General features: G+C 37.0%; 1 protein-coding gene across 2 annotated transcripts in view; it reads left to right on the top strand.

The window, feature by feature from the left end:
- Window positions 1–9,210: 9,210 nt before the first annotated feature.
- LOC144439100 (calnexin-like) overlaps window positions 9,211–26,216 on the top strand; it is a 28,145-nt gene continuing 11,139 nt past the window's right edge. The window contains exons 1-12 of one of the 2 annotated variants that reach the window (XM_078128363.1): window positions 9,211–9,294; window positions 12,349–12,560; window positions 15,026–15,149; window positions 16,339–16,494; window positions 17,344–17,412; window positions 18,021–18,068; window positions 18,735–18,810; window positions 19,346–19,424; window positions 20,084–20,158; window positions 20,789–20,938; window positions 21,346–21,386; window positions 23,438–23,622. In XM_078128363.1, the coding sequence (XP_077984489.1) occupies window positions 12,391–12,560; window positions 15,026–15,149; window positions 16,339–16,494; window positions 17,344–17,412; window positions 18,021–18,068; window positions 18,735–18,810; window positions 19,346–19,424; window positions 20,084–20,158; window positions 20,789–20,938; window positions 21,346–21,386; window positions 23,438–23,622 (1,173 nt within the window). In that variant the 5' untranslated portion in view covers window positions 9,211–9,294; window positions 12,349–12,390. Of the gene's footprint in view, window positions 9,317–12,348; window positions 12,561–15,025; window positions 15,150–16,338; window positions 16,495–17,343; window positions 17,413–18,020; window positions 18,069–18,734; window positions 18,811–19,345; window positions 19,425–20,083; window positions 20,159–20,788; window positions 20,939–21,345; window positions 21,387–23,437; window positions 23,623–26,216 lie in introns of both variants that reach the window. The other variant, XM_078128364.1, reaches the window with a different exon arrangement.

A 26,216-nucleotide genomic window follows, 5' to 3' on the forward strand; every position in this document is an offset into this window, starting at 1 on the left:
TCACCATCTTTTCTCCACGACCGGTCGTATGGTCGTGGCATGTATTTTTTCACCATCTTTTCTCCACGACCGGTCGTATGGTCGTGGCATGTATTTTTTCACCATCTTTTCTCCACGACCGGTCGTATGGTCGTGGCATGTGTTTTTTCACCATCTTTTCTCCACGACCGGTCGTATGGTCGTGGCATGTATTTTTTCCAATGACTTTTCTCCACGACCGGTCGTATGGTCGTGGCATGTGTTTTTTCACCATCTTTTCTCCACGACCGGTCGTATGGTCGTGGCATGTATTTTTTCCAATGACTTTTCTCCACGACCGGTCGTATGGTCGTGGCATGTGTTTTTTCACCATCTTTTCTCCACGACCGGTCGTATGGTCGTGGCATGTATTTTTTCCAATGACTTTTCTCCACGACCGGTCGTATGGTCGTGGCATGTGTTTTTTCACCATCTTTTCTCCACGACCGGTCGTATGGTCGTGGCATGTGTTTTTTCACCATCTTTTCTCCACGACCGGTCGTATGGTCGTGGCATGTATTTTTTCCAATGACTTTTCTCCACGACCGGTCGTATGGTCGTGGCATGTGTTTTTTCACCATCTTTTCTCCACGACCGGTCGTATGGTCGTGGCATGTATTTTTTCACTGTCTTTTCTCCACGACCGGTCGTATGGTCGTGGTATGTATTTTTTCCAATGAGTTTTCTCTACGACCGGTCGTATGGTCGTGGCATGTATTTTTTCACTGTCTTTTCTCCACGACCGGTCGTATGGTCGTGGTATGTATTTCTTTACTGTCTTTTTTCCACGACCATGGGACAGTGATGAAGAAATATTTTTGCACTCTTTCCCCCACGACCTTTGTACGATCGTAGCCCCCATTTTTAAATACCATTTTTGAATACGTGATGTGGTTTTTCACGATTCCTTTTAATATGCAAATATTTGTGTATCTTAAAATGTTAATTTGCCTTTGATCTAATTTATATTTTTGATTCTGTATACGTCCACGATGAGATGACATGACGCTTCTAAAATGTTAAGTATACTGCAGCAAGGTGCGGTATTGTGTATTAGCCAGTTTAGAAAGTTTAGCTAGAAGTTTAGATAGATAAATTAGAAGTGTCTAAATCTAAATCTAAAGTTTTTAAGTTAGAAATTAGAAAGCTAAGTTAACCATTATGATCTTACTCTAAATCTAAAACTTTATAAACTATCCACTATATATACGATCTAAATATCGTTCTACAGACGATCTAAATATCGTTATCTAAACTTGATAAACCATCCACTATTTAAACGATCTAAATATCGTTCTACATTTTATATTTATACCATACAAATATCGTTATCTAAACTTTTATAAAGTATCCACTATTTATACGATCTGAATATCGCTCTTCATTTTATATTTAGACGATCTAAATATCGTTCTACATTTTACATTTAGACGATCTAAATGTCGTTCTACATTTTATATTTAGACGATCTAAATATCGTTATCTAAACTTTTATAAAGTATCCACTATTTATACGATCTAAATATCGCTCTACATTTTACATTCAGAGGATCTAAACATCGTTCTACATTTTATATTTAGACGATCTAAATATCGTTATCTAAACTTTATAAACTATCGACTATTTATACGATCTAAATATCGCTCTACATTTTATATTTAGACAATCTAAATATCGTTATCTGAACTTGATAAACTATCCACTATTTAAACGATCTAAACATCGTTCTACATTTTATATTTAGACGATCTAAATATCGTTATCTAAACTTTTATAAAGTATCCACTATTTATACGATCTAATATCGCTCTACATTTTACATTTAGACGATCTAAATATCGTTATCTAAACTTTATAAACTATCGACTATTTATACGATCTGAATATCGCTCTACATTTTATATTTAGACGATCTAAATATCGCTCTACATTTTACATTTAGACGATCTAAATATCGTTATCTAAACTTTATAAACTATCGACTATTTATACGATCTAAATATCGCTCTACATTTTATATTTAGACGATCTAAATATCGCTCTACATTTTACATTTAGACGATCTAAATATCGTTATCTAAACTTTATAAACTATCGACTATTTATACGATCTGAATATCGCTCTACATTTTACATTTAGACGATCTAAATATCGTTATCTAAACTTTTATAAAGTATCCACTATTTATACGATCTAAATATCGCTCTACATTTTACATTTAGACGATCTAAATATCGTTATCTAAACTTTATAAACTATCGACTATTTATACGATCTGAATATCGCTCTACATTTTATATTTAGACGATCTAAATATCGCTCTACATTTTATATTTAGACGATCTAAATATCGCTCTACATTTTACATTTAGACGATCTAAATATCGTTATCTAAACTTTTATAAAGTATCCACTATTTATACGATCTAAATATCGCTCTACATTTTACATTTAGACGATCTAAACATCGTTCTATATTTTATATTTAGACGATCTGAATATCGTTATCTAAACTTTATAAACTATCGACTATTTATACGATCTAAATATCGCTCTACATTTTATATTTAGACGATCTAAATATCGTTATCTAAACTTTTATAAAGTATACACTATTTATACGATCTAAATATCGCTCTACATTTTACATTTAGACGATCTAAACATCGTTCTATATTTTATATTTAGACGATCTAAATATCGTTATCTAAACTTTATAAACTATCGACTATTTAGACGATCTAAATATCGCTCTACATTTTATATTAGACGATCTAAATATCGTTATCTAAACTTTTATAAAGTATCCACTATTCATACGATCTAAATATCGCTCTACATTTTACATTTAGACGATCTAAACATCGTTCTACATTTTATATTTAGACGATCTAAATATCGTTATCTAAACTTTTATAAAGTATCCACTATTTATACGATCTGAATATCGCTCTACATTTTACATTTAGACGATCTAAATATCGTTATCTGAACTTGATAAACTATCCACTATTTAAACGATCTAAACATCGTTCTACATTTTATATTTAGACGATCTAAATATCGTTATCTAAACTTTATAAACTATCGACTATTCATACGATCTGAATATCGCTCTACATTTTACATTTAGACGATCTAAATATCGTTATCTAAACTTTATAAACTATCGACTATTTATACGATCTAAATATCGCTCTACATTTTATATTTAGACGATCTAAATATCGTTATCTGAACTTGATAAACTATCGACTATTTAAACGATCTAAATATCGTTCTACATTTTATACTAAACTTTATAAAGTACTAGTATCCACTATTTAGACGATCTAAAAATATTGCTCATTGTGTATTAATTTGCACAGTACACATTGACAGATCTGCAGGATGGCTTAGAGAACGTGTAACTGTTAGGGTTGTACCTGGATACATTAAATCTATGTGAAAACTCACGTTTTATTTTATTTCATATTATTTTACTTTTTATGTGCGTGTATGTGGAATGGGGGGAGGGGTTTAAATCGTCAAACAAAATATACCAGCGCTTGCCCAAATTTGTAGTACATACATACATTGCACTTGAATAAATAGTTTAGATATGAAATATGGAATGAAATATGTTATCAGGATGTTTTTTTTTTAAATTATGAATTCATAGGATGGAAATTTGATGAAAAGGGTCTGTAGTACTAATACAAGTAAAGCTACTGTCGTAACAGCCACGCTGTTCTTAGGGCCAAATGCACGATTATAGTATTAATAATGAAACGACATATACCACATCGAGTACTATGTCATGGAAATGAACCAGCATTAACTTCCAATCCATGTTGTTATGTGTCGGACCACCGTATTTCTAAGATTGGTATCACCACGCCAAGCTGTTAAAGGTGCGTCAGGAAATTATCCTATTAGAACGTAAGTCCTTATTATGTTCCTAATACTCTTCTGATCTTCTGATCATGTGATTTGATACAAGCTTCCTAGACAAAGAAGACACCTTTAAAGCCGTATTGGTAACCGACACTGGATACACGTTGGTGGAAGTACGTGGAAAAATTTAGCAGGGCTATCCCTGAAATCCAAATCACTACTACAAATATTATACGACGTAGACAAAGAGAATGAAATCTTTACATTTATTAGGATGTGATGAACCATACTGCAAATATAAATGTGAATCTGTAGGTTTAGTATTAACAGATGTAGCTATATCATGACCATCAATCCTAAGAAAGATGACAAGGAAATTGATAGTTCAGAATATCATACATGTAAGTATACTGAATAGCAGGATTGAAGTTACACATTCCGCAAGTTTGAGTGAAGCTGCACCACCATTATCATCAATAAAGTGTTTATATATAAATCAGGTAAGATCCCTTTATACGAACTAAAAATAAGGTGTTCCTGATAAGACATAAACGACGGAAAAAACTTTCGACATCACGTTTAACACAGAACTCGTTGATATGAGATTTAATCAGAATACATGTAACCCCCCTATTGAGAACACCCCTTTTATTTCGGCATCAAGATAGTAACCCTGTGTCCCGACCTAAATTCTGAACCTGTTTCGATTCGATTCGAATCCCTTAAATCGGTTCGAAACTACCTGGGGGGGGGGGGGGGGTCGATTCGGTTCAAAGTAAATCGGTTCGGAACAGGTTTAACTTGTCGTAGTTAGGACAGGAAAAACCGACTTAAAACCGAATCGAACTTGAACTTGAATCGGTTCAATGTCCATTACCCACAGCTGCGAACTTGAATCTTGACCTCCAGGTTAAATTTTGCAAGTTACATGCTTTGTAGGCCGACACCTTCGTTTTGGAACACAACTGGAGTACGTGAAGTATTATCCAGCACAAGATGGCATCGCCTGAATGGAATGTTCAGCAATAAATGAGTGACAAAAACAACCATGTGATTGCTATAAAAACCTTATTTTATTATGGATTCATCAACACCTAAAAAGAAGTCTTTTTGCCGAATTTCTCAAATTGATAGAGACTTCCTTTGGCGGTAGTTGTCACGACCAGAAATGATCGTGTAGTATTCGACGAACTGGAATCGGCCCGGGCTCGGACTTTCTACTTGTTACATTACTAAAATTATTTACATGAACATGTACCTAAAATTTCTCGGATTTATACGTAACATTTTTTTGAATCCAAAGTCGACACGGGTTCGCTCTTGGGACACATCGAACAGCAGAGAGATAAACAACACTGTGTGTACGACATGTCATGTGACTCTTGTATGGTCGTCACCCTAATTGATTTTAACAGAATTTATGTGGAAAAGGAGTTGTCAAAAAGGTTCAAAGCTAGGCCGTGCTGCATGTCATGTTGGGGGTGGGCCCGACATATCGTGAAACTTACACGAACGACAATCCGGAAATTACCGGTGCGATGTCACGCATTTGAGGTCAACTCAGGTCTCGACGACAGCCTGTGTCCATTTATTGAGGTGAAAACAAAAAGACCGATCGTCAAAATTAATTATTCAGCAATGGTTTTAGTTTTTTTGGAGAGATTTGTACATTTTTTCACGTGATATTTGAAACACGTGAAAGCAGTCAAGGTCATTGTGCAGTGCCTGTTTTAAGTAACTGAGTGTCGATATGCGGAAACGGGCGAATGAAACCACAGAAACAGCGTGAAGACTCTATAGAAAGCACGAAGACTGGTAAATACAATTTCCCGTTGAAAGAATGTTTTGCAGAGTTAATAAAACGCTTTAAACTTTGAATGAATTTTGCTAGTTTAGTTTGCATACCAATGACGATGTAAATGGTGCATGAAATAGTAAGCGTTGCAATAGGACAAATCGTTCATGTTCCCATTTCCTCTTGCGAACTAAAACAAATGAATTACGTTTCTTATAGTAAGAGGTGGCGAAGGTGTTGGCAAAGGTGTACAAGTATCGATCAAAGTCCGTATACACTTGTCAGCTATTCTCGATCATCCTAAACTTCAATCATACTTATGACTTATGTAAAATTAGGGCCAATATTACGTCGCTTGGCCCAAAATGGATGCCACGACCATACGACCGGTCGTGGAGAAAAGTCATTGGAAAAAATACATGCCACGACCATACGACCGGTCGTGGAGAAAAGACGGTGAAATAATACATGCCACGACCATACGACCGGTCGTGGAGAAAAGATGGTGAAAAAACACATGCCACGACCATACGACCGGTCGTGGAGAAAAGTCATTGGAAAAAATACATGCCACGACCATACGACCGGTCGTGGAGAAAAGATGGTGAAAAAACACATGCCACGACCATAGATCGGTCGTGGAGAAAATTCATTGGAAAAAATACATGCCACGACCATACGACCGGTCGTGGAGAAAAGATGGCGAAAAAATACATGCCACGACCATACGACCGGTCGTGGAGAAAAGTCATTGGAAAAAATACATGCCACGACCATACGACCGGTCGTGGAGAAAAGATGGTGAAAAAACACATGCCACGACCATACGACCGGTCGTGGAGAAAAGTCATTGGAAAAAATACATGCCACGACCATACGACCGGTCGTGGAGAAAAGATGGTGAAAAAACACATGCCACGACCATACGACTGGTCGTGGAGAAAAGTCATTGGAAAAAATACATGCCACGACCATACGACCGGTCGTGGAGAAAAGTCATTGGAAAAAATACATGCCACGACCATACGACCGGTCGTGGAGAAAAGATGGTGAAAAAATACATGCCACGACCATACGACCGGTCGTGGAGAAAAGTCATTGGAAAAAATACATGCCACGACCATACGACCGGTCGTGGGGAAACCAAAGGGAAAATAAATACTTGCCACGACCATACGACCGGTCGTGGAGAAAACACAGGGAAAATAAATACTTGCCACGACCATACGACCGGTCGTGGAGAAAAGTCATTGGAAAAAATACATGCCACGACCATACGACCGGTCGTGGAGAAAAGATGGTGAAAAAACACATGCCACGACCATACGACCGGTCGTGGAGAAAAGTCATTGGAAAAAATACACGCCACGACCATACGACCGGTCGTGGAGAGATGGTGGAAAAATACATGCCACGACCATACGACCGGTCGTGGAGAAAAGATGGTGAAAAAACACATGCCACGACCATACGACCGGTCGTGGAGAAAAGATCGTGAAAAAATACATGCCACGACCATACGACCAGTCGTGGAGAAAAGTCATTGGAAAAAATACATGCCACGACCATACGACCGGTCGTGGAGAAAAGTCATTGGAAAAAATACTTGCCACGACCATACGACCGGTCGTGGAGAAAAGATGGTGAAAAAATACATGCCACGACCATACGACCGGTCGTGGAGAAAAGTCATTGGAAAAAATACACGCCACGACCATACGACCGGTCGTGGAGAGATGGTGGAAAAATACATGCCACGACCATACGACCGGTCGTGGAGAAAAGATGGTGAAAAAACACATGCCACGACCATACGACCGGTCGTGGAGAAAAGATCGTGAAAAAATACATGCCACGACCATACGACCAGTCGTGGAGAAAAGTCATTGGAAAAAATACATGCCACGACCATACGACCGGTCGTGGAGAAAAGTCATTGGAAAAAATACTTGCCACGACCATACGACCGGTCGTGGAGAAAAGATGGTGAAAAAATACATGCCACGACCATACGACCGGTCGTGGAGAAAATTCATTGGAAAAAATACATGCCACGACCATACGACCAGTCGTGGAGAAAAGATAGTGAAAAAAATATTTCTCACGACCATACGACCGGGGAGAAAAGTTATTGGAAAAAATACTTGCCACGACCATACGACCGGTCGTGGAGAAAAGATGGTGAAAAAATACATGCCACGACCATACGACCGGTCGTGGAGAAAAGTCATTGGAAAAAATACATGCCACGACCATACGACCGGTCGTGGGGAAACCAAAGGGAAAATAAATACTTGCCACGACCATACGACCGGTCGTGGAGAAAACACAGGGAAAATAAATACTTGCCACGACCATACGACCGGTCGTGGAGAAAAGTCATTGGAAAAAATACATGCCACGACTATACGACAGGTCGTGGAGAAAAGTCATTGGAAAAAATACATGCCACGACCATACGACCGGTCGTGGAGAAAAGTCATTGGAAAAAATACATGCCACGACCATACGACCGGTCGTGGAGAAAAGTCATTGGAAAAAATACATGCCACGACCATACGACCGGTCGTGGAGAAAAGACAGTGAAAAAAAATATTTGTCACGACCATACGACCGGGGAGAAAAGTTATTGGAAAAAATACTTGCCACGACCATACGACCGGTCAAAAAATATTACTGAAATTTAGGACTGATGTTCTTATCAAGATAGAGTATAAATCTAGTCTCAGATTCAGATTCATGTTCACATATTGAAGATACTTATGAGACAGACTCTTCTAATATATTGAGCCCCAGTTCCAGCCTCATAATTAGGAGATTTGATTCATAATCATATGTTCTTCCAATGTGAATCTGATTTTTAGTCTGGTCTTAGATTCATACTCATGGTAACTCCTGATAAGTAACATGAGTAAAGAAGACGACCTATGTCCAAGATCATTCGAACATCCGGGTATTTCTTACTGTAGCCCCTATTACTCGTATTAGTATATGCTACTATTATCCACGACCAAAATTTGGTCGTACGACCGGTCGTGTGGTATAGGCATTGAAAACAGTGGTTCATTTTGGGCCGGGTATGAAGTTTTCGCTAGTGGTTTGGACCACCCAGACTACGCCAGACGTATATGTGCATACGGCCAAGGAGGGCGGTGGAAAGGGGCGATCGCGAAACTTACACAAACCATGCAGTCGACAGTCGTCAAGCTAGTTCGATTTCTCTGGCTTGATTTCGTGATATTGATTACGCCCTCAAGCTCTACACACCCTCACCTTTGCCCTCTACCCTCACAGAAGTGCTGAAACTTCAAGTTACCTGTTCGTCAGTACTAAATGTTCGTCTTCATATCTAAAATCGGCCATAAATTTCAGAAAATGATAAAATGAAGTATTTAATTTAATTAATCACATATAACTATTATTAAAATAAACAATAATCTTACAATTTGAAGAATAAATATATTTGACGAAAATACAGGTTACAACTACCTGACTATGTTCAGTGCCAGGATTCACCAGTGAGAAGCCTCCACGTTGTTTGGTGACCCGACGATTTCAGTCAGGTGCCGGTTCCAGAATTTCATGTTCGAGCATCGACTCAAGGTAAGCGTGAGCTGATTGCAAGGTAACTGCGTGTGCTAGTAGTTTTATTTAATTGAGTACCATTATGATTATCTACCATTTCGTAAATTGTCCAATTGTTTTATAAATTTTTCCTACGGTTAAAGCGGCCGAGTGGTTTGTCTAAGTGAGACAACGGCAGCGAGGTGAATGAAAGCATGGTCGTATCTGATCATGCCTGTCCTTACATGCCGTAGCATAGGTCCAAATCACCGTGTAATTTAATATTTAAAAAACCCACATTTAAACCCTAACTGTCCAAAGGCGTGGTTTTTATGCTTTAGAAATTAACGTCACCGTTTTTTATAAGCTAATGTGATACACGTATTTCTGTAACAACCCCGATGTGAAACATTAAAAAAAAGAAAAGAATTAAAAATGAAAATTCAACAAAATGATGATAAAAAAAATTAAGGAAACAATAATGAATATATACATATATTCATCAAAAATTAATATATACCAATTAGAAACTTTGAATCAAATGGGTGAGGATCACTTATTACTTAGCCATCAAATGCATACATAAATTGATAAATTTGCTTTGAAAGGCCATATAACATAACATAATTACAGTTTGTTATTCTATTTCAAAGTGTTCCAATCTTTGTGTCATCATGTACCATATTTATATCATTGTCTAGCAGAAAATCACATTTGTAACTTTTCCTGTCTCGTCTTTGATTATATCGTTAATGTTTCGAGTATTAATGTTTCTGTTGTGGCCTATATTCTATTGCTTCAAATATTCATAATGTCTTTGTATTTGAGTTATAATATTATACCACAACTCACATGGACACCAGAGAAATCGACTTTACCTCTCTACTCTCTGTCTATATACAATTAGTTATCAGGGAAAAACAAAATTGTGCCATTGTTATCTTTTTACCTGGCAAAAAAAGAGGATTTAAAAAAAATAGTTTTCATGCAGACTCTATAATGTATCGGCTATGAAAGGGGCACAAAGTCAAACTGAGTTTAGTATTATACTAGTCTTGTTCCTTTACAGTACCATTATGATTTACACCAAGTTGAAGTAGCTCCTATATGGTATTGTTATGGTTTACACCTTCACTCACAGTCTAGTCAAAGTTAATATACTAGATGTCCTGGGATGCATGAAATGTACTTTAAAATTCATCCATAGCCACCCACACAGTCATGTCTTTGTTAATCGGTCACAAAATTCTAACCAATAACACAGTTCCTCATAAAGTTAGTGTTTATTGGGGCAGTTATGTAATGTCCAAATATGGTATATTTGTCAGCTCAGGATGCTACTTATATACTTTTTATGTCACTTTAACAGTTGTGATTCACTGATTGGATGAGCAACTTTTTGTGCTGATTGAGGGACTTTGACCAGATATGTTTAGTTAGAGACCACATTGGTATCCAAACTAAGTTTATATGTTTTGGGTCGAGATTTATACTGTGTATTTAAGTCACTCAGTAGTATTCTACTTACTGAAGCAGATGTATCTATCACTTGCAAATTGACTGAACTCAAATCTGGTATTAACATATATAACATATGGGCCCAGCATATAAATGATTGATGATGTAATTTTTTTGTAACTATCAAATTTGAGGAATCCATACTTTAGGCAATCAGCTTCTAACAATGCCAGAAGGCAATTGTAATGTCATAGAAGACATGTGTCAATATTGATATCATACTGTAAAATAATAACTTATAATTTTAACCTCGATTTTATGAACATATTTTCACTTTAGTAAAAGGTTTATAAACTCAGCATGTACTACTTGAACTATCCAACATTATAAGGTTTTCAAGGAAGCAGACTTTACACCATAGCCGAACTAAAACTAGTAATATGTATGCAAATACATGTACATCACTTTGTTAAGTTTGTATAGACCCATTGTATCATATTAGTGTTCTGTCCACTTACTCATCGTCCTGCTAATAATTGAAACGTAAAATGACAATATGAACATTTTATACACATCTATTCATACAAAATATTCTATGAAAATTCTGCAAATGATCATCAAATTATTGAAATACATTTGAGATATTTTGTTGTCCATGTTATTTAGTAAATGGAAATTCATATTTTGTACACTAGACATGTTAAAAGAGATATTGCGCGTCCAATAAGAACTTTCATTAGACACACATTGAAAGAATAGTCACTCACTGAAAGACCAATACATCTTGCGACATGGTTTGAAACTGAAAGGAGGTTAATAAAGGAGTTGTTTTTGTGAAAGTTTCTGTTTGCTTTTCGCAACCTGAAAATACAACTAGAGGGATGTTTTTTGAAGTAGGCATGGATTGGTATCATTGCCTAGAATTTCACATGATTTACAGATTAGATATAGTAGTTGTGCATGTGTTGTTCCTCTCAATTTGCTTGCAGTGTTGACGAATAGAGTCAACTTTTTCCCATTTTTTTACAGTGAAATTACCATATACCATATAACTATGTTACAACTTACTGGTACCATGCTTTCTATCAAACTTCTGTTTCAAATAATGATTGCTAAAATTGGAGCTTCTAAGCTTCGTTAGAAGGATTAACCAATGCTGCACTTTTTTTGCAAAATTTATTCTGTATTTTCGTTGAAACAAGGGCTTCTCTTGTCCAGAAGTGTACATACATGTGATGATGATGATCTTGATCTCCTGGTGCTGGTGATTACATATTTTGTTTCATGTGTTATGTGTATATATGTTAGAGTCACACTCGCAGACTAGACTTAGCCTACCTGTAAACTTCAAGAGCTATCGCTGTTTACACAAGTTCGCTATCCTAACTGACATTTTTTGAATTTTTTGAATTTACGTTCCATTTGAGAATGGGAGCGAAAATTCAAAAAATTCAAAATGTTAGTTCGGATGGCAGAATAGTGTAGCAATAGTCGTTCTCAAGTCTACAGGTAGGCTAGTCCAGACAGAACTATTTTGATGGCCTTCTCCAGATAATTTCTCTCTTTGACACATACACACTCGTCTTGTTGTATCTGGTGAAATGAATAATGCCTTATTCAATTTTCTATCCATAGAAGTAAAGTGTTCAAGGTATTCTTGTGAGAACTGACGCCACCATGGAGAGAGTGACTTTACTGTTTGTAGTGGTAGCTGCACTCAGTTTTAGTGTCATCAGTGCAGATGATGAACCAGAAAAAACAGCAAAAAATGTGTTTACACCACCGGAAGTATCAGGACCAGCTCATTTCCGAGAAGCTTTCCTCACCATGGATGACTATGAGAGAAGGTAAACAAGCACCCTCTGTGTTGTAAATAAAAAGATTATAAAAAAATTAAAAAATTAAAAAACAGATGTAGCCTCCCCAAGTGATAATAACAACAATACAATTGAATGTGGCGTCATCTGACAAAAACTCTGCTCTACTGTGAATGTAATTACATCAGCATCCTGTAATAATATCAACATATTGCAGCACTTGTTTGAGTCTATCTCGGTAAGCCACAAGCTGGCTTGCCACAGGCTAGACTGTGAGACCTAGGAAAAAAAAATTGTTTGGTTCTGGTTACCCGACCCCACCTAGATTTTCACTGCCGACCCTAAACGTTTTTTTACTTATTCGAGAAAAAAATTAATAAAATCGCAAAAATTGTGAAGTGTTGCCAGAAGTAGTGGATGCGGAAACTGACATCAACTAACAAACGACAATATAAAACTGTTTTTCCAATCTGTAATGGTTGTACATGTACATTTGTACATCTGATAGGAAGAATTAAATAACACAGAGACCATTTGAAAAAGAATGGAAAACCTGAACTAGACACTCAAACAGAAAAAAAAACTATAATAATATGAAATGAAAAATCTACCTTCCCAACCAATTCTAAAATTGAGTGTAACCAGAACCACACAATTGTTTTTATTAGGCCGAAGATACGTTGTGTTGTTCAGTCCTATCAGGCTTCTTAACTGATGAGTGCTGACTGAGTGTGGCACGAATGTCTGTATATTACAGACTAGCCACAGGCATCATGTATTCTGTACATACTATCCTTCTGTTCAGTTTGTGTACTACTGCGTAGTGTTCAGTTTTATGGACTGCACCCATAAAAGCTGAAGTAAATCCACAATCTGTGTTTATATTTGTCACTTTTTATGATTCTGTGTGAGGCCTAATAAAAATAATTGTTTGGTTCCGGTAACCCGACCCCACCTAATTTTTCATGCTGACTCTAAACTTTTTTTTTACGTATTTGAGAAAAAAATAATAAAATCACGAAAATTATGAAGTCTTGCAAGAAATAGTGGATACAGAAACTGACATCAACTTAAAAAGACAATATAAAACTGTTCTTCCAATCTGTAATGGTTGTACATCTAATGAGAAGAAACCAATAACACAGAGACCATATGGAAAACAACGGAAAACCTGAACTATAGTATAGACCCACACCCACATTTGGAAAAAAAATATATTTAAAAAAAAAATGAAATAAAAATCTACCTACCTCACCTATTCTCATTGAGCGTAATTGAAACCACACAACTATTTTTGTTAGGCCATATGTTAGGCTTTATGTATGCCAGACTATGAACTCATCATGGAAGGTTCCGTCAATCTAGTGTAATGTGTACCATGCATGAGCATTTTTTATATAGTGATTTTGGGAAGTAATTATTTGATATATATAAAATCCTTCTGAGATGAAAGATATAAATCTGTGTGATATTCCAAAAGTTATAGCCACATAATTGCATTGCATGAAATAACTGTACAGTAGATACTAACCAGATTGTGAAATCTGTGGATATTTCATTGCAATGCAACCATCATCATACATCGTATTGTTCCAATTTACATCAGAGAGATAAAACATTTCATGATTTGGCCACTAGGAGTGCTGTTTGTGAGTCATTTTCAAGCTGGAAGTGTGGGGTCGGAATAGCTGAATATTGTAATGTAAAATATAGACATGAAATTACCACTCATTTATGTGTTTTTCTCACTTTACTGTTTTATAAGCAACTACAAGTAATCAAAATATGACCTAATCTGTTCAGTGAACGAGTGATGCTCTTTTAGGAACACAATGTCTTTCACACACATTTTGTTCTCTGCATCAATAATTGTTATATCATCAACACACTCTTGTGATCATTATGTACATAGTGGTCAGAATTTTGGTAACTGGAATATCGCATATCAGACTGTAAGATATCCTGTGTCTTCTGGTCTTCCCTTTGCGAAAGATTGAAGGCCGATATTAGCCAATAACCCCATGACATGCAAGTGCAAGTGTGGCGTGCTCAGGGATATTTGCACAAGTGCTTGCCATGTTCTCTGCTGTTCTGTTATTCTGTTCTGTTATTATTACATATGATTATCTGAAACAGTAAATTTCCGTAAAAATGATTACTGTGTGATCATGTGTGTTTGTGTACAACAAATGATTGCATCCTCATTTGCATATCATTTGCATGCAGGTGTGCAATAGTGTTTTTGGTAATGCAGTGCAGTGCAAATACCACTAGTACATGTATGTGTGCACAACAGTGCAAGTAGTCACTGATACAGTGGTACATATGTAATAACACTTATTAATTGTGTCTTGACATGGCATATCTGACAGATTATGATACAAATGTATCCTGTAGTTCTTCATCTCTTTCAAGATAACACTGCATGCTCAATTGAACCCCAATAAGTATATATTCTATCCTGACTAATAAGAAAACATCATATTTTGTAATAGGTGGACAGTATCCAAAGCTAAAAAGGATGATGTAGATGAAGATATTGCCAAGTATGATGGCAAGTGGGAACTTGAAGAACCAGAGAAACAACCATTAGATGGAGACTTGGGTCTGGTTTTGAAGGTGAGCTACACAAACAGTACTAGTGATTGGAAGCGTTGAATCATCTGTTGCTTAACCAGTGTACAATATGTAGCAATTCGATGTTATTCCCCAATTTTTTTTTGCAATTTTGAGCGGTCTTTTTTTTTCGAGCACAGCAGAATCAATGACGTAGATACATGTGGGTACATCCTGTATGACAAAGACATGTGTTTTCATGACATAGAAAGACCAGAGTATACACAGAGTATCGGGTATAATACACAGAGTTAATGTAACTCTACCAGTCCCTCACCTAGCTTGTACTTGTAATGATTCTCACTACATCTGAGTTCTTTGTGTATCTTCACTTCTTTGAAGGAATGACTTGCATTCCTCTATTTAGTGAAGACTATCCAAACTCTTCAAATTATAGTGACAATTGCAAAATTCATAATAGATTGCTTCAGGATTAGGGACAGTATTTGATTTTCTTTTTGTTTTGCATTTTAGTCTTTATGTATATTTATTTCTCAGCTGTTTTGTGCTTTTGGTTCATGTGACTGCCTTTATTCGTTCTTATGTATTTCTGTAACCCTCCTCTGGGATAAATGGAGGTATGTTCCATTAAAGAAAGACTTGATATTTGATTATGCTGGATGAGTCCAGTGTCAGTCAAGTAAACATGGAAATAACTGACCTACCCACCATAGCTACATGAGAAATTGTGTGCGAGTCAGAGACATGACTACACACAAGTGTAAATTAGAAGTTAAATACTTTTATCCTTCTTGGATTTGTATTTATATCAAATCGAGACTGGATTGTTTAGAAATTACGTAGAGATTAACTTGTATTTATACTTTAGCAACAAAAAGGATTTTCACCTACTTTTGAAATACTGTACTGACGCAGGTTAGCACCCTGGGAGGATTTAACTCGCACACACCCTCAACTGGTGGATGGGCAGTTAACCGCGTTTCCTATTTTTGTTGAGGCTAAAACCATGTCTACTATTTATCAATTTATCCGTTATTGTGGTCTTGTCAGTCTTCCTTAATGAACAAATACATGGTCAGGAGGGAGGGTGGGGATGGGCAGTTTACCGCAACTATTCTAAAAAATAGACATTGTCTGAACCAAAGCACTGGGCACTTGCCCGTGTAAGAGCGCTAACGCAAGGAAATACGATATTCAACATCCAACTTACTCTACCTTTCTTTGTCAACAGAGCCGTGCCAAGCATCATGCTATCAGTGCATCTCTAGATAAACCATTTGTATTTGATGATGATTCATTGGTTGTACAGTATGAAGTGAAATTCCAGAATGGTCAGGATTGTGGTGGCGCTTACATCAAGTTGTTGTCTGGCAGTAAAGTCAAACTTGTAAGTAGTCACTGCTGGTTCTAATCTTGTATCTCAGTTTTGGACATGTGAGCTAATCTTGTACCATAAATATAATAATGATTCACACTGGTACACTTTATGCATATGTAATAAATGGGTTGTCGGTGTCTGAGTAATTAACCACTTGCCTCATACCACTGCGGTCAGGGTTTGAACCCATTCAGGGTTTGATTAAATTTACCACGCTGTAACTTTAAGTAAGAAAGTGTTGTTCAGTTTGACTCTACCGAACAACGTAGGTTTCCCCGGGTACTCCGGTTTCCTCCTGTGTTAACACTGAACCCGTGAGGGATGGCCCTCACTGGACTTCTTGGGAGACAAGTGTTTATATACTTAAAGAGCTATCCAGTATAAATAAAGATTATTTATTATTTATTTATTTTTACACTTATTGCCTGGCTATGAAGCCACTAGTTGACGTCTATTATCCTGAGGGCTGTTATGTAGCAAGTACAGGGAGTTAGTTACTATGTAACAGCACGAGAGGTAACATGATGTCTACTAGTGCCCAAATAAGGCAAGGCAATAAGTTGTTTTTAACACATCACATTTTCAGGCACATATTCGTACCATAGTTGAGGCAAGATAAGACTTCTGTACTACTTGAATATTGCCCTAGGGAAAATAGAGCATGGAAAGCCATACACCACCACCGTGACTAAACGTCAAGCATTAGAACTTGTCAATAGGAGAGTTAAAGAATCGAGTCCTCAAAGATCATACATTGTCAAGTTATCTGAACCAGTAATAGAGAGATTGTACAATGGTTACTCTGGCCATGTCCAGTGGCTACACTGAATTCTTACATGTACTATCTTTCCTTTATAGAGTGAGTTCCATGATAAAACACCATATACCATAATGTTTGGACCAGACAAATGTGGACAAGATTCCAAGGTAGGTTGAATACCTCACTTTGTTTCTAAGACTTAAACTGAGCTACTGCTACAAGACTGTTATTACTAATATAACCATAATGTGATATTTATTGTTATGCTTTAGTGATGCTGTGCAGATGACTAGTCAGCAGATATGTTTCATGCATGTAGACTCTTTATAAACATACGTACTTGTGTCAAATACTACTGCGTACATTTAATATGTGTACACACATATGCACACACACACACACACACACACACACACACACATGCATACATACATACATACATACAGACACACACACATGCATACATACATACACACACACATACATACACACATACATACGTACGTACGTACGTACGTACGTACGTACGTACGTACATACATACATACATACATACATACATACATACATACATACATACACACATACACTCACACACAGAGGCAAAGCACATTACTTGAAGGAATAGAAGAATTAAGGAGTGATCTGAAATAGTGAAAAACTAAAATCTGGTACTGGTTTCATCTCAGATATGATAGATTTATCAAAACATACAAGAATTTCTAAAAACTAAATCATGGTTGTTAATCTTGACTTATCTTTACGTCTCTTGTAGCTCCATTTCATCTTTAGACACAAGAATCCAGTTACAGGAGAATTTGAGGTAAGGGGACCACATACCTGATGGGTGTGTTGTACTAATTCATAGATACTGGACAAATCCAGTCATTTCCAGGTCCATAGACTCTTAGCATTTCATACAGTAACATTCGCCTTAACATCCATGGTGTTGAGGGAGAGAATCATTCTATCAAAGTGGTACAAGCTGAATTAATATATTTTGGGGTGTATGGTTTTTGGTACACATTCAAAATGTGCTCACGGTATGTTCTACTTCCTGAAGCATACATACTAATCATGATTTGCAAGTGACTGAACTCAAACAGGTTAGTACGATATAACTTATAAATGATCCAATGACGTAATTTATTTTATGTATAAAAATGTTGAGGAAATAATCCCTACTATGCGATCAACTGTTCTAATATTGCCAGGAGACAAATGTGATGTCATAGAAAGTGTGCATTGACAATAACATTATACTGAATTAGTCTTTAAAATGTTTTGCGTGAATATTTTCACTTGAGTAAAAAGCTTATAAACTAAGCTTGTGCCACTTCAGTGAAGGAACTCAAAGGAATATTACGAAAAACATTAATCAGATCGGAACTCAAAAATATAATGTTGATGAACATATAAAAAAGGTAGACATTTACATATGTTGAGATTTAACCTTTGACCTCAACACCTTTATTGTGTCTGTTTACAGGAGAAACATGCCAAGAAACCTACCGGTGATATATCTAAAATGTTTACAGATAAGAAAACACATCTTTATACTTTAGGTAAGTGAGTCGTCTTATTAAACTTGCAAATTTTCTTGTGTAACTCGTTTGTGGATCATGTAGTAGTTCTGGTAATATGAAAATGTTAGTTGTTTTTGACAAGTATTGATGTTTTTTTTTACCGAAAGAGGAATATTATGTGTAATGGCTATCTCCTTTGTTGATCCATGCCTCACACTATTTTATGTCACTGATATGTTAAAATACAATGTTATGGTATGTTCTAGAAAGACAAAAGTATTACCTTGTTTGGCCAGAGGGAGCGCTGTTTGAAAGTTTAGTACTGTTGTTGAGTACTGTTGCCTTCTCTGAAAAGCCATAATACTTCTGCCATTTTTGGGGGGTCAAAGTTGATAGCATTTTCAGTCAGTTTGGTTCATTTTCATGTTTTATGATTTGAACAGTATCCCCTAAAGGTGTGTAAGAAATAGCGGATGTAAACAAATAACAAGATTGCATTTCACTGGCTACCACTCACAGCCTTTGACTAGCTACCACTCACAATCTAATATCATTGTTTATGGTCCTGTTACAGTTCTAAGACCAGACAACACTTTTGAAATCTTTGTTGACCAGTCTAGTGTGAATTCTGGTAGTTTGTTGGAAGATGTCACGTGAGTACCTCAAATAGTGTATATCAGCTGTTTGTCAAATATCAGATATGCTAAGACTACATGTAGATAACAAACTTTACCCACTGCAAAAACTCAAACACAATTCCTTGAGATTGATATTGTTAGTCATGTCAAACTTTATCAACTAATCAGAAATCCACAGAACACGTGTAATAATTTGAAAATGTGAGTCACCAGAGTAAAGCTTGATATTGTATTTATCTGGATGAAAGCTCTCTCTCTCTCTCTCTGTCTCTGTCTCTGTCTCTGTCGCTCTTGCTCTCTGTCTCTCTCTCTCCCTCTCTCTCTCTCTCTCTCTCTCTCTCTCTCTCTCTCTCTCTCTCTCTCTCTCTCTCGCTCGCTCTCTCTCCCTCTCCCTCTCTCGCTCTCGCTCTCTCCCCCCCCCCTCTCTCTCCCTCTCTCTCTCTCTCTCTCTCTCTCTCTCTCTCTCTCTCTCTCTCTCTCTCTCTCTCTCTCTCTCTCTCTCTCTCTCTCTCTCTCTCTCTCTCTCTCTGTATGACCCCTCTCTCTCTCGCTGTATGACCCCTCTCTCTAGTACAATTGTAAGACCTGGAATACAAGTGTCCAGTATGTTCACTAACAAACTATTGGTATATTCATGTTTAAAACCTAATATACCATGATATTTTTACATGCAGACCTGCTGTAAATCCTCCTGCAGAGATTGATGATCCAAATGACAAAAAACCAAATGATTGGGACGACAGGAAAAAGTAAGACAACTTTACTTTACTTTGTGATGTACTGTGCCATCAATACTGTAGCAAAGTTATTGAATATTGTTGTGTTTATATGCTGTAAGGATTGTACTTATACAGTGATCACAGTTGGGGGGGGGGGGGTGTATCACTGTGTCCACAAATTGGTACTTTACTGAAAAAAATGGGAATATGAAGTATTACATATATAGCAGAGAGTACTTACCTCAGTGGAAACTACAGGAATTATATTTACCTTGCAGTGCAATACAGAAAACATTATCTGTAATCAAATGAGCATTCTATTCTATATGTACATTGTATGACATAACATGAATGCATAATTATAGTTTGATGAAATTTGCTGTTTTGGATAAAAAATAATATGATGTCAGAATCCAACAATGTGTGAGTGCAGGCATGTGTACTCTCCGGATATTTGAACCCAAGCATGTTGTTTTCGGCTACTTTTCATTTGCTTTGTTCAATAAAATATGGTTACGGATAAAACCACAAAACACTCTGACAAATACCGTGAGTATGGTACATTGGTACTTGTGCATGACAGGGTACTGTAAGTCCATCATTCATGTTGTTGTTGTCGTTAGTAACGCATTTGATTCTGATCTCTTTCTTGTCTGTTAGGATTCCCGATCCAGATGCATCTAAACCAGAAGATTGGGATGAAGATGCACCCAGAGAAATACAAGATCCAGATGCAGTAAAGCCAGACGGTTGGTTGGATGACGAACCAGAACTTATAGATGACCCTGATTCAGAAATGCCAGAGGACTGGTGAGACATTAGCCTTATTTATTTATTTGTTTGTTTGTTTGTTTGTTTGTTTGTTTGTTTGTTTGTTTTTTGGGTTTTTGGGTTTTTGTGGGTTTTTTTTGGGGGGGGGGTATTGATGTAGTGTGAGTATGTGTTCATTCAGTGTTTTTTTGTGTGTTTATGAGAATGAGGGTGTTTTTATGTGTAAGCATTTGTGTGGATGTGTTTGCATATGTATGTCTGAACATGTAACTGCATGTTTATGTGTATACTGCACATGTTTATATATATAAATTAAAATATATATTGTATGTGTGCATGTTTGTGTATGTGTGTGTGTAACACACATTATCAGGGATGTAGTATTGTAAGCCGGTTTTACAAAATATGATTCATAAAATTTTAATTTATGCAATGACCTTTTACAGGGATGATGAGATGGATGGTGAATGGGAAGCACCAAAGATTGGTAAGTGTCTTCTAAGTTCTTAATCAAATCAAGTCTCCATGTCTGTTACTAGGGGTTTATACTGGATTTGACAAATGTATTCAATAACAGAAAGGGAAAACAGATGATTTGAATAGTTTCATGTCTATTTCGATGTAATTTTGAAGGTATTTAAATTCCAGTCAAATAATGCATTATTTACAGTAAAGAAGCAATTCACACATGTCATATAATTTAAAGGTGATTTTTGCATAATCCTTGGGTGTCTGACTCATTCTCAACATCTTTTGTATCCACTTCAATGCAATATTTTTTGTGTCAGTAAATGAATGTGTTAGCTCTTATGATGACTCTGTCACAGTACGGCAGTTTGAAATGTCAGAGACACTTAAGTTGGTTTACCGTTAGGGTGTTGATAAGTTAGCACACATACAGTTATGATGTTGACAGAATAAACATTGTTTGGAGTGTGATTGACCGTTTTTGGTAGAATGCCTCAACACTTTCCTACCTTACAAGCCAACTTTTCACAAATTTAGTCCCCCAAAATGCAAAAAAAACTCTCTTAGCATGACAGTTTCATAGGCACTGTATGAGTGTTTACTTTTACATCAGTCAGCTAACATAATAAGTGTAATCTTAATCCTATCCCTATTAACCGGAGATTAGGCCTTAATTTACAGGGAGATTAGGCCTTAATTTACAGGGAGATTAGGCCTTACAGAAGAACATGCCCTTGTACAAAAGACTTCATGTGTGTTGTGTCAATATTGTAAACCTAGATATTTTCAGTACTAGAAAATTTTGCATTTTTACGGTCTTCAGCAAGTTCTCAAAGACTAATTTTTACTAATTACCAGACTGGTACATTGTGTTCATGTATAAGATGGCATTTTAGTCACTACTTATTTTTGCATTCTTGTCATCCAGCGAAATAGGTGAAGATAAGTCTTAAGCGAAAATTTCACCCTTGACCTGTTTGACAACTTTGCTAGTATTTATTAACTTAAAAGATAAATATACTGACAGATATCTTTCATGTAAAATTGATTGATGTACAAAAATTTGACACACTTGATAAAAACAGAGCTGGTGTACAGAAGCTTAAAGCATTTGTGTGAAGTGCTTTTTTAAAAGTCACCCACTTGGAACAAATTAGTTGATAATGGTTTTTGTATTCCTGATAGAATTTCTTTCAAAATCTGGGGGGTTTTCATCAAAAAGTTTTGGAAGATTATGTTTATGTACATCATGCACATGTATACTAGAATGCATCATAATCTGCCCATATTTTACATCCATATAAGGGAATGAGTGAATCTGCCCATATTTTAGACCCATTTAATCGAATGAATGAATCTGCGCATATTTTAGACCCATATAAGGGAATGAGTGAATCTGCACATATTTTAGGTCCATATAAGGGAATGAATGAATCTGCACATATTTTAGGTCCATATAAGGGAATGAATGAATCTGCACATATTTTAGGTCCATATAAGGAATGAATGAATCTGCACATATTTTAGGTCCATATAAGGGAATGAATGAATCTGCACATATTTTAGGTCCATATAAGGGAGTGAATGAATCTGCCCATATTTTAGTTTCATATCATATAAAGGAATTAATGGGCAAAGGATATATTCCATATTAGCAGATGAAGATTGTACAGGTCTTTGATTAGCTTTGTTCTGTTCTGTTCAGACAGTACGTACACTCCAGTCCCAACTAACATGAAAACACTAAAAACTGGTTCATAATTGCACTGTGCAATACAGTGGACATCATATTACCCATTGTGCTTATACTTACTTACAGTAAGCAAATCAATACAAGCTCGCTGTAACCATCAATTTTTCACTCGCAACATTAGATTCCAGGATTTTGGTTTCCTTGTAAGAAAGGTATGAAAGGATGCAGCTTTTTTGCTATAAAATGTGGACAAGTGTGGGGCTGAAATCCTAGATCCCCAAAAAGATCCCTAAACACATAATACTTCTCAATGAATGGAATTACAACCTAGAGATATAAATAGACTAACCATTAGATGTTGTGTTTGTTCTGTACAGAGAATCCAGCATGTGATCCTGGCTGTGGAGAATGGGAACCCCCAATGATCAAGAACCCAGAATACAAGGGTAAATGGCATGCTTCTCTCATTGACAATCCCGACTACAGTGGAGAATGGCACCCTAGAAGAATACCCAACCCAAGTTACTTTGAAGACAAGGAACCATTCAAGATGACTGAATTTGTAAGTATTGAACCATACATGTGATTACCATAGTCCCTTCAGTATTTGATGATTTAGCAACAGATATTATACACTTCTTGTAGCTTGGGTATGAGTGTGCTAGTAGAGACATGATATGATGTCTACTACCAAAGGTTGTTATAACAGCACAAGGGGTAATATGACGTCTGCTACCAAGGGCTGTTGTAATAGCACAAGGGATAACATGACATCTACTGGTGTCTGAATAAGGCCAGGCAGTAAATGTTTTATAACACATCACATTCTCAGTCACAAGTTCTTTCCATAGTAAAACAAATCATTGCTAATACTTAATAATAATAATAATGTTGGTTTCTTATATAGCGCTTTCCCACTCCGTGCTCAAAGCGCTTTACAATTATTACCCCTGGCTCGGATCAGAACGGCACAACGGCCCTTTAGTCTTCCTCAACTCCCCGGGGAGCATACAATCCATTGCAGCCATTTCAGCGCATAGGATTAAAGCCTTCACATTGCAACCTACATCCTACCAGGTCCCCAATTATACAGCTGGGTTTACTGAGGCACAGTCGTGGTTCAAATCTTGCCCAAGGACTTTAGCCACTCAGAAACAAACAGCAGGCAGCGACGGGGCTCGAACCTGCAACCTGTAGATTCCAAGCCGGTCACGCTAACTATTCACCCATCATGACTCCACATCCACTTCCGTGCTACATGAATATTGCCATAGTACAACCAGCAACAGGCAACCATTTTACAGGCAGAACTTGTTACAGAGAGGGAAAATGAATAAATAAATAAATAAATGAATTGGATTAATAACACTTGTTGGCACATCATTTTGGAAATGAAGAGACTTGTACTACATTTCATAGTTTAGTAAAAACAGTTTTATGACCTCTGTACATGATAGTTCATATTCACAAATGAATTTCAAGTTCCCCTAGCATTTCAAGTGCAGAAAAAAGAGGCCATAAATCTGTTCATATCTGGGATACTGGAGTAGATTGTACCTACTTTTAATACCACCCTTAACTAAACCACTAACTCTTTTCTGCCCTTCATAAAACACTTTAATTTGTATGTTTTTCCACATACTTGTAATCACTAGAATTTAGTAGAAATGAAACCAAATGTTACAGGCCCATAATTCTGTCACAGGTTTTCATGTTTGAGATATCTCATCAGTGGAGCTATACAGAGTACATACGTGTAGGATCAAATTTTTCGAAGTTCATGACTTTCACTTCGTATTGCGCCAATATTTTCAAGTAGCTCACCAAAGCTTTTGCCAGGTATTCACCATGGCTTTGTCAGTGTTTTCTGAAGTCAAAATAAAGTTAAGTTCATGAACTTAGACTGAACGTTTGCACAGATGAACTTTCATCATACGATCAATTTTTTGTTCAAGATGAACTGCCAGGCAACTAATCTTGTCACCTAAATTCTAATTGTAATCTAACATGGGCCTTTAAAAAATTGTGGAATGTAATAATGAACAGGGTTATTTCCATATAAGGGTGTCATGTGATAGTCATGTGATAGTCATGTGATAGAGTATGATGTAAGTCTTCATCAGTTACTGCACAGTAACTACAGTAGCTTTCCCTAATTCATCGCTAGGTGTCGTCCTTCCATAGTACTATAAAAGCCTGAAAAGGCTACCTTACGTCATTACCTTTCTTCACGCTGTAACGGTAACATCTCAGACAGTGTTACCGGTCGTTCCTTCCTCATTTACTATGTCAGGGAAAGGCAAGTCGAAAAAAGGCAAGAAGTCTTGTAAGTCGTCCGTATCTGTTACTCAGCCGAACGTAAGACGGGACTCAACGCCAGTGGCTTTTGCTAGCAACCCTGATGAAGACAATAATACCGTTACCAACAGTATCGTCTCCGAGGTTTCAGAAACCGAAGAAGTTTTACCTACAGCTATTGAAGACTTTCCTTCGACTAGTTCTGCTCCAGATTCAATTCTTCAAATAGCGACGCAAGTCGCTCAACTTCTAGCCCAGCAGCGGTCGGATAGCGCACCGGGCGGACCACGTACACGTAGTGACCAAGACCAGGTCGACGGTATTAGCATAACACATGCTTCCACATGCGGGCCGCCATCTTGTAGTTGTACGCCCGCTCAACAGGCAGGGTTACCGAGTTTGAGTATTGGTAGGAAACACAAAACTTCGAGGGTAAGTGCACCAATTCCTACAAAGCAGAGACGTATTGTGCAAACCGAGTATGATAATTCCGGGTCCGAAGTGAGTGATTCTGACAAGTCTGGTAATTCTGAAGTTGCGTCTTCTCTGCCTATAACAGTTTCATCCTGGAACGAGCCTATATTTGACGAATCCACGTCTGCGTATGCTCAAGTTCCTGACTATCACGCTGCTGTTCCGGGTTGGAACATGGACGCCTCCACGGCCGAATGGTTCTCTAGAAGAGCAGACCGTCCCTTATCGTATTCTGTAGTTCAACAGTTAAAAGAGAAGTACACGGTACCAGACCAATTCGAGCCATACTTCAAGGCACAGGAATTGCCGTCTTCCGTACAGAATCTAATCAAATCTAGCAAGTCAAGCTATCGTAACCATGACCGTCCGTATTACAAGGTTCAT

The sequence above is a fragment of the Glandiceps talaboti genome, chromosome 8, assembly GCF_964340395.1.
Source record: "Glandiceps talaboti chromosome 8, keGlaTala1.1, whole genome shotgun sequence".
NCBI classification, from domain to species: Eukaryota; Metazoa; Hemichordata; class Enteropneusta; family Spengelidae; genus Glandiceps; species Glandiceps talaboti.